Raw genomic sequence first — 18,583 nt, 5'->3', positions numbered from 1 at the left:
TTCCAACGAGTCCGCAACATCGAAGATCTGGCAACCCTGTCTCGAGTTATGACCACTTAAGTGATATGTATGTACTTTTTTGAAGCCGGATCTCACTTAAATGTATGTAAACGATGTCCGGATCAATCATCCGACCCATCATTGGTTAGGTTATCGAGAGACCTTTCCAACGAGTCCAAATAATTGAAGATCTGGCAACCATGTCTCGAGTTATGACCACTTAAGTGATATTTATGTACTTTTTTGAAGCCGGATCTCACTTAAATGTATGTAAACGATGTCCGGAACCATCATCCGACTCATCGTTGGTTAGGTAATCAAGAGACCTTTCCAACAAGTCCACAACATCGAAGATCTGGCAACCCTGTCTCGAGTTATGACCACTTAAGTGATATTTATGTACTTTTTTGAAGCCGGATCTAACTTAAATGCATGTAAACGATGTCCGGATCAATCATCCGACCCATCATTGGTTAGGTAATCGAGAGACCTTTCCAACGAGTCCAAATAATTGAAGCTCTGGCAACCCTGTCTCGAGTTATGACCACTTAAGTGATATTTAAGTACTTTTTTGAAGCCGGATCTCACTTAAATGCATGTAAACGATGTCCGGATCCATCATCCGACCCATCGTTGGTTAGGTAATCGAAAGAACTTTCCAAAGAGTCCACATAATTGAAGATCTGGCAACCCTGTCTCGAGTTATGACCACTTAAGTGATATTGATGTACTTTTTTGAAGCCGGATCTCACTTAAATGTATGTAAACGATGTCCGGAACCATCATCCAACTCATCGTTGATTAGGTAATCAAGAGACCTTTCCAACGAGTCTACAATATCGAAGATCTGGCAACCCTGTCTCGAGTTATGACCACTTAAGTGATATTTATGTACTTTTTTGAAGCCGGATCTTACTTAAATGTATGTAAACTATGTCCGGATCCATCATCCGACCCATCGTTGGTTAGGTAATCGAAAGAACTTTCCAAAGAGTCCACATAATTGAAGATCTGGCAACCCTGTCTCGAGTTATGACAACTTAAGTTATATCTGTGTACTTATTTTTCTGGACCTAAAAAAAATAGCTGAAATATGTGTCCAAACCACTCATATTACCCATTGTTGGTAACAAGTGAGGAAGGCATCAACCACATAGGTGGATTATGTTAGTTTTTAAAAATATTCCTAAAAAACAATTTAGTTTATATCTAGCTTGATACATTCGGGAAAATTGAATTTGTAATCATTCGAGTATATGTAAATTCGGGAAAACGACAGTTCGGTAAAATGGCCGTGAGATTTATAAAACAGTGTCCACGTGGTTTGTGGATTGTCCCTTAGAATTGGTCTTCATTTGAAAATTATAGCGCCCTCCACAACTAAAAAACTAGCTTTTCTCCATACTATTTGACGATTTTTCTCATAAAAACTTTAAGGTATTTGAGCTAGCGGTTCTCGTGGCAGAATGAGTAAAAATTTGGAATGAGTTTTTTTTTGTTTTTACCCCGAGAAAGTTCAAATTACGACCACCCTAATGTTCAGTCAGAGATATTTTTACTTCCTTATTTACATAAAATTGAATTTTATTATGATTAATTACAGCCATCCCTCATATTCGGAACAGTTTACAGATCGGCCAATGTTCAAAAAATCATAGCAAATCGATAATTAAACTTAATGATTCGCTTTTACTTCCATTTGAGAGCTTTTCTTCCGATCTTTTCGTATCGATCCGCTACAAATTTTAACTTTTAGGTATATCAAGTTTTTGAGGAAAAACTTTGACCCTTGAAATCTACAAATTCGGAACACTTTTTTCTTACGGATGTAAACAAACTTTGATTCTCTCCAGGTGCATATATTTTTTACAAAATAATGACTTCACACACTGAAATCAATGAAAATGGTCTGATAATTTTTTTTGAGAAAGTATCAGTTAAATTCAGGTGTTCCACAATTGTGGGAGGCAAAATAATAAACCACAATTATGGAACAGGGAATTTGGAGGCAGTGTTTTCCTGCTCAGAATGTAATAATCTTGAAATGATTTTTTTTTGTTCAAAAAGTACTACTTTTACTAGTGAAATTGCAAGAGAATGTCCAAATAAAGGTCCTAAAAATAGTAGGGTCACCAGAAAAGGTGCATTTGGCATGCTATTGACAAATTATCCCAAAAGTGTTCCGAATTTGTGGGTGTTCCGAATATGTGAGATGACTTTACTGACTTTTTGAAATAAATTGAGTTTCACCGGCCTTAGGAAATAAAATTGATTTGTTAACCACAGAAAATATCAGACATCATTTCTCAAGAAAGAGCAAACGGCAATGGGTAATTCTCTACCAACTCACACGAAATCGGGAAAAGTTGCCCCGACCCCTCTTCGATTTGCGTGAAACTTTGTCCTAAGGGGTAACTTTTGTCCCTGATCACGAATCCGAGGTCCGTTTTTTGATATCTCGTGACGGAGGGGCGGTACGACCCCTTCCATTTTTGAACATGCGAAAAAAGAGGTGTTTTTCAATAATTTGCAGCCTGAAACGGTGATGAGATAGAAATTTGGTGTCAAAGGGACTTTTATGTAAAATTAGACGCCCGATTTGATGGCGTACTCAGAATTCCGAAAAAACGTATTTTTCATCGAAAAAAACACTAAAAAAGTTTTAAAAATTCTCCCATTTTCCGTTACTCGACTGTAAAAAATTTTGGAACATGTCATTTTATGGGAAATTTAATGTACTTTTCGAATCTACATTGTCCCAGAAGGGTCATTTTTTCATTTAGAACAAAATTTTTCATTTTAAAATTTCGTGTTTTTTCTAACTTTGCAGGGTTATTTTTTAGAGTGTAACAATGTTCTACAAAGTTGTAGAGCAGACAATTACAAAAATTTTGATATATAGACATATGGGGGTTGCTTATAAACATCACAAGTTATCGCGATTTTACGAAAAAAAGTTTTGAAAAAGTTACTTTTTGCGTTTCTCTTTGTTTCGTCGTCCGTGTCTGTCTCGGGTGACCATGAACGGCCATGATCGATGACGACCAACTTTTTCAAAACTTTTTTTCGTAAAATCGCGATAACTCGTGATGTTTATAAGCAAACCCCTTATGTTTATATATCAAAATTTTTGTAATTGTCTGCTCTACAATTTTGTAGAACATTGTTACACTCTAAAAAATAACCCTGCAAAGTTAGAAAAAACACGAAATTTTAAAATGAAAAATTTTGTTCTAAATGAAAAAATGACCCTTCTGGGACAATGTAGATTCGAAAAGTACATTAAATTTCCCATAAAATGACATGTTCCAAAATTTTTTACAGTCGAGTAACGGAAAATGGGAGAATTTTTAAAACTTTTTTAGTGTTTTTTTCGATGAAAAATACGTTTTTTCGGAATTCTGAGTACGCCATCAAATCGGGCGTCTAATTTTACATAAAAGTCCCTTTGACACCAAATTTCTATCTCATCACCGTTTCAGGCTGCAAATTATTGAAAAACACCTCTTTTTTCGCATGTTTAAAAATGGAAGGGGTCGTACCGCCCCTCCGTCACGAGATATCAAAAAACGGACCTCGGATTCGTGATCAGGGACAAAAGTTACCCCTTAGGACAAAGTTTCACGCAAATCGAAGAGGGGTCGGGGCAACTGCTGTGTGAGTTGGCGGAGAATTACCCCAATGTAAATTGATTCAATTGCACACAATCTTACAAAAAAAAAAGTGAGAAACGCAATCCAAAATCACCCATCCTCACCTGCCCAGCCGAACGAACACCTTCTGCTGAGTCCAGCCCACATCGTTAAAAACGTCAACCCAGGCAAAAATGGGCACGTGGTTGACCAAACCGGACACCCAGGGCTGCGGCAGCAAAAACTGTCCACCCTTCCGGCTAAATGTCGACAGATGGCATCAAATTGCATTTCAATCGTCAGCGGTTTTTTTTCGCTCGCAAATTCGAAGATTTTCCCTTCCGGTGTGTGGACGGAAATGGAATGTTTGAGGCGATTTTTTTTTTTTTTTATTTTCGTGTTACTCAGCAAAAACAGACCTGTGCGATGACGTGATTCAGTTAAAAGTCAGTATCACATTGCTTAGATTTTCATTTTAATGATGTTCTTTTGATAAATTTGGTTTTGGTCGGGCTTGATTTGGGGTAACGGAACGAAAAGTTATAAGTTGAACCCACTTGTTAAAAGTTTTTAACCTTTCAATGGAACTTTTTAGGAATGTTTGCCTTTGCCCGAAAATAACTAAGAAACTTGAACTGGCTTGCATTACTGAGCAGAAATATACAAGCGGGTATGAAATATTTTATCAGATGTAAAGTAAAGATAGACATAAAATAATCAATTAAATTCTTTGGAAGATAAAGAAGAACTCTAGATCACTTTTTCAAAACAACCAATGCGCCATAAGTTTCCTATGTAGGTAAAATATTTCGAAAAAGTAAGCAAGAACTCTACCCTGCAGAGTTCAAAGTGCTGTAGTGATGGCGCTTCCAACAAGTTTTCTTTTCCTCATTTTCCAGCTACTGTCCAATGCAATGATGGTCGTATCACCACTTGGTTGAACATCGAAAAAAAAACGCTGACCGGAAGCAACAAGTAGAATGAAATTTAATTAATAGCGATATAAAAGTTCCTCTGAAGGGCTTCTTTTTACTGACAGATTATGCGATAAATTCTGTAGTAAAACAAATCATTATATTACTTTTGATACAGATATCCTACAAATTAAAATTAGTTAAAAATTATTCAGAAATATTGAAATACAAAAATACAAAAATCCAAAAAAAAAAATACAAAAATACAAAAATACAAAAATACAAAAATACAAAAATACAAAAATACGAAAAATACAAAAATACAAAAATACAAAAATACAAAAATACAAAAATACAAAAATACAAAAATACAAAAATACAAAAATACAAAAATACAAAAATACAAAAATACAAAAATACAAAAATACAAAAATACAAAAATACAAAAATACAAAAATACAAAAATACAAAAATACAAAAATACAAAAATACAAAAATACAAAAATACAAAAATACAAAAATACAAAAATACAAAAATACAAAAATACAAAAATACAAAAATACAAAAATACAAAAATACAAAAATACAAAAATACAAAAATACAAAAATACAAAAATACAAAAATACAAAAATACAAAAATACAAAAATACAAAAATACAAAAATACAAAAATACAAAAATACAAAAATACAAAAATACAAAAATACAAAAATACAAAAATACAAAAATACAAAAATACAAAAATACAAAAATACAAAAATACAAAAATACAAAAATACAAAAATACAAAAATACAAAAATACAAAAATACAAAAATACAAAAATACAAAAATACAAAAATACAAAAATACAAAAATACAAAAATACAAAAATACAAAAATACAAAAATACAAAAAATACAAAAATACAAAAATACAAAAATACAAAAATACAAAAATACAAAAATACAAAAATACAAAAATACAAAAATACAAAAATACAAAAATACAAAAATACAAAAATACAAAAATACAAAAATACAAAAATACAAAAATACAAAAATACAAAAATACAAAAATACAAAAATACAAAAATACAAAAATACAAAAATACAAAAATACAAAAATACAAAAATACAAAAATACAAAAATACAAAAATACAAAAATACAAAAATACAAAAATACAAAAATACAAAAATACAAAAATACAAAAATACAAAAATGCAAAAATACAAAAATACAAACCAAAGTTTAAATGAAGCTTAAAACTTCATTAAACATTCCTAATTATTATTTTCACCTTCTTGCTTTTTTCCAGGTCACCAAATCCATCATCTCACTCCTAATGTACTACGGCTGGAAGAAGTTCACGATCGTGCACGAGGAGCAGTGGAAGAACGTGGCCGTCTCGCTCGAGAGCCAGGCCGGCCGGAACAACCTGACGGTGAACCGCGTCGAGGAGGTCATCGACAACCACAAGTGCTGCGAAAATAGTCTGGATTGTTGTCGTAGTGGATATTGGTATACGGTATTATGTTATTACATAAATAATTAAACGTAATCAGCTTACGCGACGGGGGCTTGAGTCACTAGATTTTGTGTTGTAGTACGCGGTAGCGAATTTGATTTAAGCGGATTTCATTTTTTTTTGTTTCGTTTCACGTTCAGTCACTCTCTGAAGACTTCGTTATTCACGGTTATAGCTTGTTAGTAGTTTCGTTTGCCAAAAGGCTTAACTCAGTTTTTTTATTTCGTTGTTAGTTACAGAAACAAAAAGCCATCCCAACAAAGACCTTTTAGTAAAACTTTTGTTTTTAATTCTTTATCCTTCTCTCTCTCTCTCTTTCTCTCTCACTCTCTCTGTCCACGTAACCAAACACAGATAATCCAGAATACGATGAACCGCACCCGGATCTACGTGTTCCTCGGTAATCCGAACGCCCTCGTCGACATGATGACCCAGATGGACGCGATGCAGCTGTTTGCGAAAGGTGAATATCTGGTGATATTCGTTGACATGATGACTTATTCGCTGAAGTAAGTATCTGTTGGAAGAAGAAGCGGGGTGGGAACATTTAGTAAGAGGGTACTTGTTTCGGTTTTCCGAGCGAGGTTTATTGCGAAAGTTTGTTTCTGTCAATTGTGAGGAAGTAATTCAGAACATCATCCAGAGTGGAGACTCTCTTCATTTTAAGAGTAAAACTTTGTTCATTTCTTGTCGAATCGAATTAAATGCAATTGTTGTGAAAAAGGACACTGTGTGTCGCTTAGAAGAAATTTTAAAATCAACTCGTACTTGTATCAAACGCGTTCTGACCTGAAATCCCTTCACCCTTTGTCGCACTTAAATTAATTTTCTGGGTGTATTCGACAAGATAACAACTTTTTTGATAAGAAAAGTGACTAAAATGCACGGTGTTTTTCGGGTTTAATTGAGTATCTTATGGTTGAAATCGGATTTTGGGGGTCTGTGAAGGTAAAAAGGTGAGACATTGTGAGTTGCACAAAATGGTGTTCTTTACTCAATTTGACCCTAAATGCACGTGCAACAAGTTAGCACGACAACGAAGACTGTTTTTCTTTCTCATGAACATGCACACTAGGGTGGTCCAAATCCGGGTTTTCTCGGGGCTACTCTCTGAAATCAAAGATTGACCCATCAATAGGCTTAATTCCAAGTTTGAGCTAATTCTGATCACGGGAACCCCTCCCTCTAATCGCTTGAAGTTTGTATGGAAAAAATCGTCAAAATGTATGGAGATTTAGAGCACCCTAAACGTTAATAAAAAATCTGTTTGTATGAATATTTTGTAAGATACTTTACCATCATTTTTTTTCAAAAAATGTTGGAGGGACAAATTCTGTCTGGGCAGAAAAAAATCTTATTTAAAAAAATATAAATTTTAAAGAATGCTTGAAATGCTTTTTTTGCTTTTCCAGATCAAATAAGGCATATTTGAGATGGATTGATGTTAATTGTGGCTAAGATATCGACATTTTAAAATTAACTGCTATGTGTGTGATTCCAACATTTTTTTTCTGGACACTAGGTATGTTGGAACAAATAAAACAAAAAAAGATTTATTTTTCGCACAGATCAAACTTCAGGTTGACTTACCTTGAGTGCACATGATCAACGTTTCTATTGTAAGGCACTTACAAGGAGAAAAAAGAGTTCCCAAAATCGTGAACAAGCGTTCATGAAAAAGAGAACCTCGAACAAAGTGTTCAAATCCCATGGTACGATTTTGAAAAACGTACCATGAAATTTGAACACTTTGTTCGTGGTTCCCATTTTCATGAACGCTTGTTCACAATTTTGGGAACTCTTTTTTCTCCGTGTACAGTCACAGGCACTGCCCCGGTTTTGATTCGTTCAGCTGCCTCGGTTAAGCACGACCCACCCGGGCCGACGGTAAACACATCATGCCATTTCAATAACAAATACTGTTAAAATTAAAAAAAAGTGTTTTGGGATCTTCATGAAACATCTATTTTTCCATAAGGGTTTAATAACAGTTTATGTTAACAAAATTTGTTATTGGTCTGATATTGGTTGGAAGCCAAAACAATTTGGAAATAACATTTTTTGTTATGGATGCATACCTCCAACTGTTATTGGGTTGATCGGATTAGTTGTTAAGGGGAAGTTGAACGCGCGAGAATCCGTTTTTTTTTCCTGCCACTGCGCAACGACATGCGGGAACGTGCGCATAAAGCGGATGAGCGAAAAAGTGTCCAGCGCAGTTAAAAATATAAAAGTAGATTTGCTGCTCGTTGACTTAGCGCGCACTCACAACAGCAAGTAAGCGTTGATACTATCAGCTTAATAAATATGGAATCCACTTTTTGAACTTATGATAATATGGTAATTTTTTGGAGGTCATCCATAGAAACTGGGTGGTCGATAAACGACGTACTTTTGGTATACCCGTACCTTATCCAATCAAACATAGGCAAAATGGGTATCAAACTTCATTATTTTGAATGGCTAACTAAGAAAAGATAATTTGAGGTCAATTCTTAGACCCTGGTCACTCCGGAACCAGTTCTGGGAACCCCCGGGGAACCTATGAAGTGGTTAACAATATATAAGCAAAGTCCGTCGATCTAAGTATCAAATTTCTACATTTTATCAGAGAAATTCATAAATTGCCTTTCCATGGCCACTGGCCACTCCGGAACCGGTTCCCGATTTCCTCCGGGGAACCATTGAAGTGGCTTATATCATAATGGCTAATGGCTCTAAAGCAAAGCCCATCAATATGGGTATCATAATTCTTCATTATATTAGAACATTTCAAAAATGGTTTTTACAAAATATGTTTCTGGCCACTGGCCACTTCTAAACTGGTTCTGGATTTCCCCCGAGGAACCTTTGAAGTGGCTTATATTATATTAAAGCAATGCCCGTCAATATGGGTATCAAATGCATCATTTTGTCAGAACATTTCAAAAATGGTTTTTCAATAAAATTTTCCACTCCGGAACCGGTTCCAGTTATCCCTCGGGTAACCTATGAATTGGCCAGTATCGGCCAATATAATATCAGAGCGAAACCCATCAATAGGGAATCAAAACATTTCATTTTGTCGTAACATTTCAAAAAAGGTCTTCAAAAAATATTTTTTTTAATTAATAATAACAAACCGAGACCAAGGGAGGAAAAAAAACCATAACATAAAAATAACTAGCCGTAATGGAATGGATAATTCAAAAGTTTTCACAACTCGAACCGTTTTGAATATTTTTTTTCAATTTTGGTAAAAGGGTTTCAATAACTAATTTTAAAGAGAATGAAACAATTGCACTTTTGATAAAAAATAAGAAAAAATAGGAATAAAAAAGACTAATAAAAACATGGTTTATCATTGATGAATTTATTTTCACTAATAAAACAATCACAAAGGAATAAGTGAAAACATAACTTTCTAATCACTTTTTGATTGATTCACAAATAAACTTGTTATGTGGATAAGTTACGCAAAAGAATGTTTAAAATAATTGAACTCAAACATTTAAATCGAGACACCGATTTGAAATCTATTGCTTTGTAGGAAGTATCACCAGTAAATTATAGAAACAATTTGATCAATATATTGCTTAGTTAAAAATCAAAATTCAATTACCATACTAAGTTTTCTAACAGATTTTTTTAAACAAATGGTTCTAAAGTCACCTTCAGACAGCTTTTGCTTTTGTTTTCTCAAAAAGTATATGAAATAATGTAGGTTGGTTTAAAATGTAGACATACACGTTTTTCAAATCAACTAATATGTTTGAATTGCTCCCAATAATCTTTTGAAACAATTTGTTCTAAATATTGGTAATGTAATAATTGTTAAACCAATAACTTTTTAGAATGTACCCCCTGTTAACAATTCTAAACAATTGATTCTATAAATTGACGAAGTAACCAGCCTAAACCACTTACTGCGCTTGAAGTGCAATTAATAAAAACAAATTGACAGAAAAATAATTCTGAAATTAAATTCTGCTTGCAATATACCTCCGGCAAACCATTGAAACACTTATTACAAAATATTGACGGAAATTGGTTTCTCTCCGTTTTCTATTAAAACAATTGACTCTAATTAACTAATATTAAAAGAATTTTTTTAATCATTTATGACATGACAAGTTCTCTCTGCAAATTATTAAAAAAACAATAGGTTGAAAACATTTTCGAAAAAACAATCCTTATATCCGAGGAGAACCAGCGTTTACGGCTGAAATGTTCGTAATGAAGAAACCTAACTATCTAACAATCTCCATTTCATTTATACTGTGGACAGTATCTCTGAGAGACTATTAAAACAATTGATTCAATATCTTGACGAAAAACATTTCTCAAAACAATTACAATAACTTTCAATAAAGTTTGTACCAGCATTATGAAATTGATAAATAAATTTTGCAAATTATTAGAACAAAATATAATGAGAAAAGCAGTCATTTTTAAAATATTACCAAGGATTTTTTTTTTGCAATTTCAAAGTTTCAGGAAATCCCGAACGTAGTTGTAATCCTTTCTGGTAGGTAGCCGAATTTTGAGTCCATCAGCACACAAGCGAATGGAAGCTCGTAAAGCATCAGATTTGATAAACCCGGTCAGCCACTTTCGCACCGAATCCGATGACGATGTTTTCACAAAAATGGGTGGCAACTTTTCTCGTCGTTCGGTTTCCAGACGAATTTTGAGCATCCTTGCTCAAACTGCCTGGCTTTGCAGGTAGCGCTTCGGCATTCTTTAACTTCTTCAAATCTGCCGATCCTGCTGGTGAGGACCGCCTCTTTTTCTTGCCGTAAGGCATTATTGCACTTTTTAGCACTTTTCAGGAGCTAATATCGAGGAGTACCTCACTGATTGGTGGTCCACAAAGGAATCTACAATGTAACATATATTTAGTCTAACATTTGAAAAGGTAAAATGAAAACTTAAAATGATCTTGTGAGGGTCTCGGGACCAAAGAATTTATGTGTGAAAATATTTTCATTAGATTCCTCGGAAAGTTTTACATGAATGTATCCAAAAATGGTCTTTGGTTCTTACTTATGCACAGAAAAAAAAGAAAATGTAGCTTTTTTGTTGAAATTTATTCTTTTATATTAAGTTTGACCTATAAAAAACCTTTAAAATGCTCAAACTAAGGATAACGGATTAAATTTCTTCAAAAATAGCATTTTTCAAACCAAGAAGATTCATAAGTTTAATAAATTATCAATCACAAGTGATTTAAAAATTTGAAGAGTAAACTTCAATCTTCAAGTTATGATAATACCTAAAACAATGTTAAGGATGTGGAATAGTTTTTTTTTATCAAGGGTGCACAGCAACCAGGGGAGTGTGCCTTGTTATTCAAAATATGGTCGAACTTACGGACGCAATTCTGTCGATAGTAGGGCGTCCAAATTTCCCGGGTTTTGAATTTCCCGGGAAAACGGGAAAAATATTTTTGGAATCCCGGGAATTCCCGGGATCCCGGGATTTTTTTTAAACAGTAATAAAATCTAAGTTTTCATTATATTTGTTATGTTTTCAAGCATAAAATCATAGAATTAGCTCAATCATATAAATTGCTGATAATCTACACTTCAATCTATACAAGGACGACAGTTTTTAAAAAGCCTATATAAAATTAAAATAAGTTGTTTTGTTCTTTGGATTTTAAATGAACTACAATGTGATTCAAATTAAATAAACTTATACAAATATATTTCTCTTTTATTTGACATGATCAGAAAAGCTTGAAAAAAAAATATCTTTAAAAAACAAGAGGCGACAACAAATTAAATGACACCAGCCAATGTAAAATTCAAGATAAGTTTTGAATTTCATGTTTTACATAATAAAAATGTATGCAACAAGTGGCAAAAAGAAGATTTTTTCAGCACGAGTTGTACATTTATCGGATAAATCTCGATTACTTTTTCAAAAGGTCCTATGTACATAGGAAACTCTTGGCGCATTTGTTGTTTTGAAAAAGTTATCTAGAAATACGACAAGTGCTGGAAAAATCAAGTTTTACAACAAGTTGCTTATAACATCTTTTGCAATCCCGAATAAACGCCTTTCGAATGAAATTTTTGCAAACATCATGTGTTAAATAAATTCACGGTTAAAATTAAAAAAATAATTTGAAAATTTAACTTCTTGATACAAGTGCTAAAATGTTTAAAATTATTTTTAAGTAACTACCACCAACTAGGAAAAAACAGTCTTAATAGGTAAGGAGATTTTAGAACAATAAATTAAAATAGCGGTGTTCTGTGAAATTGTTTTGTTCTGTTCCTGTTTTAACCAAAGTAATTCAAAACATCATGCAAAAAAATACTAAATATCCGTCTTAATTCGTTTCATTTGTCCTGATTTGCCCCACATACCAGTGTTTGATGAAACATAATTTGATTTGATTATTTTTTTCAACTTTTAAATCATAAATATGAGTAGATATATCAATCTTTTAAAAATATATAAAATCAAATATGAAATATTTAAAGCGCTAGGCATTTTGCAGATCGGTAAACTAAATTTTAAACAGTTTCCCTAATAAACTGAATTAATGCTGATATATGCCAAATACAAACTATAATGCTTTAAAATTATTATCGATTCTGAGGTATTCAACTGTTCATATATTTCCACAACCAAATCAGAATTTCCAGACCAAAATTTGTTTTTTTTTCGGGAATTCCCGGGACAAATTATGAAAAAATCCCGGGATTCGGGAATTCCCGGTTCTGGAAAAATCCCGGGATTTTTGTCCCGGGAATTCCCGGGATGGACGCACTAGTCGATAGTTCTCGTTGTTCTGAAGTACTAAAATGTATGTAACAAAAATCTCGGTGCAGAAGCTTCCCAAGTAGCAAGAAAAACATCGCTCTTTATTTTGTTGTTCAACAATTGCTGCATAAGTGTTTTTATTCGTTAATTATTGGACAAGTGTCAAAAATTTGGTCAATTGTTCACATTTTGACCAAAAAACCATTGTTCAACATGGCTGTGTAACACAAATGCCAAATCTAGCAACGGATTACGAACAGTTCATTTTGAAGATTATTCTGACCTCAATGCAACATGCTTGTAGAACTCGAAAAGCAAAATGACATTTGCAGACATGATGTTTCATTTCAGTTTGCTAAACGTCATAACATAGTAGATTTGACCTTTGGCTTCGGCTGGGATTTCTCGTAAACTAGTTGTTTATGTGAAGTTCGCGTTCGTGTTCTAAACACCGAGCAAGGACATGTTGACGAAACAAGCAAGGATAGTTCTAAAAATAGAAACAGCTTATGTTCGAAAGAAGTTTTGGCAAACTGTTAGTGAACTTGGTAAAACCTAGATGACCGCAGACTTCTTATTGACGTTTGGCCTGCTCATCCAACATAACCCCTCGTGGAAAAAAGCAGACGCGCGCCCGGACTTGACATTTGGAGTGATCTTGAGTTCGATACTTGCCCTGAGCATTCTTCATCAAAAAGGAAAGCTGAAAATGCAGCACCGGTAACCAGCAGCAGTAGTAGAGTAGAAGTAGTAGCAAGCGATGTTAATTAGCACTCAAACATAATTGAAAAAAAAAATCCCAAAGGCATAATTAAGAAATTGAATGATTTTTTATGGTTGATTTTTTTTTATTATCCATCATTCATAAATGGCGTATCCCTGTCCAAACTAATAAATTACAAAAAAAAACTGGAAGTTAAATATCGTAAAGCGACATTTCTCATAAATAAAGGATTAAATGAAGAAAAAATAACTTTTGAGCGAACACCTTGAACATATTTTATGAAAAGCCTGTTAAACATTTTTGTCTGCCACGATATGTTCTTGAACGGTTATAAAAACGTTTGCCTAACTCCCTCCTGAATCTTAAAGGCAGAATGTTGCTAAACGGTTCTAACGACGTTATCCAACCCGGTTCAGAATCTTATAGTCAAGAGTTCTTATGACATGTTCAACAAACGTTCTCTATGCAAGTAGGACGTGCGCTGGTAAAACTTAATTAAACCACGCACATTTCTAACGGGTTAAGAGATGTTTAACAACAGAAAAACGTGCGCTTTTTCCAGCGTTCAAGAGTTCTCAGGGACGTTGGGAAAACATAGTAAATGAGTTCAACAACAAGTTCGGAAATCTTTTGGCGAACAAAGTGTGCTACTTGGGTTTGATTGATGTGTAGTTCAATTTTCAGCTTGGTTTTCGTTAAATCATTTCACCAGAGCATTTTTTTATTTAGAAGATTTTTAAAATACATCATGCGCACACTTCCCAATTAACTCTGTTGTGAAGCATGAAATTGTGAAATCCAATCCAGATTTCAGTCTTTGAAATTGTGATTCAATTTGCTCATTCCCAAACAACAACGTTTGATCTAATCCCACGCCTAATCAAAATGCTAACCACCGTAGAATCAACAACACCTTTCTCCGCCTTCTTCTCCTTTCATTTTCCAGAGAGTCAAAAAAGTACCTGTGGCGGGCGGACCGCGTTTCGCACATTAAAAACTGCAACGAAACGGGCCAGTTCGAGATGCGGGGCCGCAGCCTGCTGGTGGTGGTGGCGTCCGAGCCCCAGCCCGAGTTCGAGCAGTTCACGGCCAAGGTGCGGGCGTACAACCAGCAGAAGCCGTTCATGTTCAAGATGCCCACGCTGTTCAAGGAGTTCCCGAAGGTAGGCTGAGAGTAAATTGATACCTTTGTGTTTTGGACGGGGCGTATTAAACTTTGGAAAATCTTTAAGAGTTAGCGTGGATTTGATGAATGAGCTTTAAACACCATGCGTCTCCAGGAAAATTAAATGGAAAGTGACTTTTTGAGGAGACCGCGTTGCTTTAAGGTTGAATCCTGGTTCACCATCAAATCTGCTCCTAAAACTTTTCAACCAATTCGACACAAAGTTCACCACGGCTCGTGTTTCGTACGTGACTTTGGCTCAATTTCACTCGCCTAGTTCTAATCGCTTTGTGTCTTTGAAAGAAACGAACAAAAAAAAATAAATACTCTCTTCTCTGTCCCCACCCCCTCAACAGTACGTGTCAATCTACGCGGCCTATCTGTACGATTCCGTTAAACTGTACGCCTGGGCGCTGGACAAACTGTTGAAAGCGGAACAGCAACACCGGCCCCTCACCGACGAGGTCATCCACGAGGTGGCCAGCAACGGAACTCGCATCATCGAAACCATCATCCAGAACCGAACCTATAAAAGTGAGTACAAAGTGCCCGCCCGGAACAAGACCTCCCGCTCGGTGTCCCCATTTGCCCCGACGATCCTAACGACCTAAAGGTATCCTTCTTCTTCTTTTCCCTCTCTCTCCTGCTCTGCTGCTTCATCTTCGAAAGGTATCGCCGGTGCGATGATCCGGATCGACGAGTTCGGCGACTCCGAGGGTAACTTTTCGGTGCTGGCCTTCAAGCGGGAACCGTACACGGAGGGAAACTTTTCCTGCGACTTCCAGATGATGCCGGTGGCGCACTTTCAGATGCGGACCGTCCCGCTGCATGGAGGTGGAGCTGGAGCTGGCGGCAGCAACGATTCCAGCCTGAAGCGAATCGATGAAATCCCAGTGAGTGAGTCGTCATTATTTTAGTTTGTTTTCTTGCCATTTTTTATCGTCTTTAGTTTTTTTTTGTTCTGGGGTTTTTTTTAGCCATGGTAGAGATGCAAAACAGAACCGATGGTAGAAGTACATATTGCGTTAGTCTGTTTGAATAATTTAAGGAGATAAGGCCAATGAGTAATTCTCTAGGTTTTTGAAAAAAATACTTTGTTTAGTACCTTCATCAGGGGTGACATTAGGTCTGAGGGGTGAGATTTGGATCATACAAAAGAGCTAAAATTTTTATGGCTCAATATCACCCCTGGTGACGGTATCTTTTTTATATAAAAAATTGTACTTTGAGTAGGGCTTATCTCATTTAGTGCATTGGGCAAATTTTTTTGGCCTTTTTATGGTTTTTGGTCATTTCCATAGCCCGTCACTTCCCCTCCAATTTACTTCACATTTGTCTTTGGCCACTTTTTGATACGATGACTTTAAGCTTCAGCAAAATTTAAATGTCGAAATAAAAAAATAAAAATAAAAAATAAAACCGAAAAAATACCGTACTTACGCTCTTCTCAAATGCCAATCTCGAGTGCACCTGTCTCCATGTACACTAGGCCGTCCCAAAAAAAATGAAAATTTGTCAAATCTTTGGTGCTCACCCCTAGAATGATAGATTAGGATGTCAGGAACAATGTTTTCATATAACAAAAAATCCCAAAAATGGTTTACAACTCGCGCGCGGAGCTTAAATGGAAAAAGTGCATTTTTCGAGTATTTTTTCAGAAATGCGCGTAACAATCATACTAAAGTCATTCAAATTTGGTCGCCTTGAGCTTCAAGTTATAGTTTAATGTCCCCTGAACAAATTCCTGTACAGACATAGTCCATAAAAGCTTGTGTTTGGGCATAGCAGGGCGTTTTAAGGGAGAAAAATTCTATTTTTTAGTTGAAAAATTTCAAAAATCACTCCCAAAGCGAGTAAAAAAACTAATGCATTCAGCTTATAGAAAATTTTACGGAGATGATTTTGCTTTTTTTAACATTCAATTTTTGTCCACGCATAGCCGAGATATTTGCCTTTTAGTGAACAAAAAGTGTCGAATTTTCAAAATTCTTAGTATATAAACGTTTTTAGCATAAAACATTGGCTGCTATGATTACAAACGGGAAAGCACATATTTTGGATATTTTTATTTTGCACGCACAAAAACAATATTTGTTTATAATATATCATGAAAAACGTGAGATTTTCCCACCATTTTTTTTGTATGAAAACATTTGTCCTGGCATCCTAATATATCATTCTAGGGGTGAGCACCAAAGATTTGACAACTTTTCATTTTTTTGGGACGCCCTAATGTACACAAAATTTGTCTTATATAAGCTTATGATAATATGTCTCCAAAATTAAGCATGTAAAAAAATCTGTTTTGAGCTGGAATTGCTCATTTATGCTTTTTGCCTTCCTCACCTTACTGAGGAAAGGCTATAAAATCACTCGAAAAATGAACTTCTTAATTCGACCTCGTAGACCCACCTTCACGTATACCTATCGACTCAGAATCATGTTCTGAGCAAATGTCTGTGTGGATGTGTGTAGGTGGGTGGACAAAAAAAATGTCACTCGATTATCTCCGGACTGGATAAACGGATTTTGACCGTATTAGTCTCATTCGATCCGTCTTGGGGTCCCATAGGTCTCTATTTAAAATCAGCAAGTTAAGTTAAGTACTTCAAAAGTTATGCTAAAAAAACGATTTTGGCGTATGTCCGGAAGATTGTAAAAAGGGTGGTTTTTGCAAGAAACCCTATCATGTTATACATTTTCAGAAAGAAATTAAAAAGACCTTTCCAATGAGCCCAAAACATTGAAGATCTGACAACCCTATCAAAAGTTATTAACACTTAAGTGTTATTTATACACTTTTTGGAGGCCGGATCTCAGATATTTCAGTAAAAATTATGTCCGGGTCCATCATGCGACCCATCGTTAGTTAGATAATTGAAAGACCTTTCAAATGAGCCTAAAACATCAAGGATCTGACAACCCTATCAAAAGTTATTAGCACTTAAGTGTTATTTATACACTTTTTGGAGGCCGGATCTCAGATATTTCAGTAAAAAATATGTCCGGGTCCATCATGCGATCCATCGTTAGTTAGATAATTAAAAGACCTTTCAAATGAGCCTAAAACATCAAGGATCCGACAACCCTATCAAAATTTATTGGCACTTAAGTGTTAATTATATACTTTCTGGAGGCCGGGTCTGAGATATTGTGATAAAAATATTGTCTGAACTTTTTGAACTTTTGTTGGATAGGTTTTTTTTTATCAGACCTTGCCGATGAGCCAGAAAAATTGAAGGTCTGCGAACCCTATCAAAAGAAAACAGTAATAAAATTGATTTGTTAAACATGTTAAGGGAATATTGCTGTTTTTACTGAATGTATTGACTATATGAATGTGAGGAAGGCACCAACCACCTAAAGGTGGATTAAGTATCGTTTTTTAATAGTTTCGTATGATTTTTATTAATATTTTAAACTTTTTATAAATTAAACATCAAATTTATATAATATGAATAAATATTTTTTGAAGTTTTTGTCCCTTGACACGAAGGAGGGGGAGATATGATTTTTTTTAAAAGTGATTTCAAAATTGCACAGTTTTCAAGTTATGTTCATTAAACAATTTTTTTTTCGAAAAAAGTTCAATTATTTGCAAATAAATAATACTTCCAACCAATTCTTTGAGATTTCGGTCATTCGTTTTTTTTTTGTATTTTTTAATCCGGCTGAAACTTTTTTGGTGCCTTCGGTATGCCCAAAGAATGCATCATTAGTTCGTTCATATAATTTTCCATACAAATTTGGCAGCTGTCCATACCAAAATGATGAATGAAAATTCAAAAATCTGTATCTTTTGAAGGAATTTTTTGATCGATTTGGTGTCTTCGGCAAAGTTGTAGGTATGAATATGGACTACACTGAAAAAAAAAATGATGCAC

General features: G+C 34.7%; 1 protein-coding gene across 1 annotated transcript in view; it reads left to right on the top strand.

Moving 5' to 3' along the window:
- Positions 1-18,583, top strand: part of LOC120428863 (receptor-type guanylate cyclase Gyc76C-like) — a 160,048-nt gene that overhangs the window by 128,367 nt on the left and 13,098 nt on the right. The window contains exons 5-9 of the mRNA XM_052709182.1: positions 5,845-6,054; positions 6,409-6,563; positions 14,481-14,697; positions 15,056-15,233; positions 15,369-15,592. Of these exons, the coding sequence (XP_052565142.1) occupies positions 5,845-6,054; positions 6,409-6,563; positions 14,481-14,697; positions 15,056-15,233; positions 15,369-15,592 (984 nt within the window). The remainder of the gene's footprint in view (positions 1-5,844; positions 6,055-6,408; positions 6,564-14,480; positions 14,698-15,055; positions 15,234-15,368; positions 15,593-18,583) is intronic.

The sequence above is a fragment of the Culex pipiens genome, chromosome 2 (assembly GCF_016801865.2).
Source record: "Culex pipiens pallens isolate TS chromosome 2, TS_CPP_V2, whole genome shotgun sequence".
Lineage (NCBI taxonomy): Eukaryota > Metazoa > Arthropoda > Insecta > Diptera > Culicidae > Culex > Culex pipiens.
The sequence above is the reverse complement of the archived record's forward strand: the minus strand, read 5'-3'. Positions and strand labels throughout refer to the sequence as shown.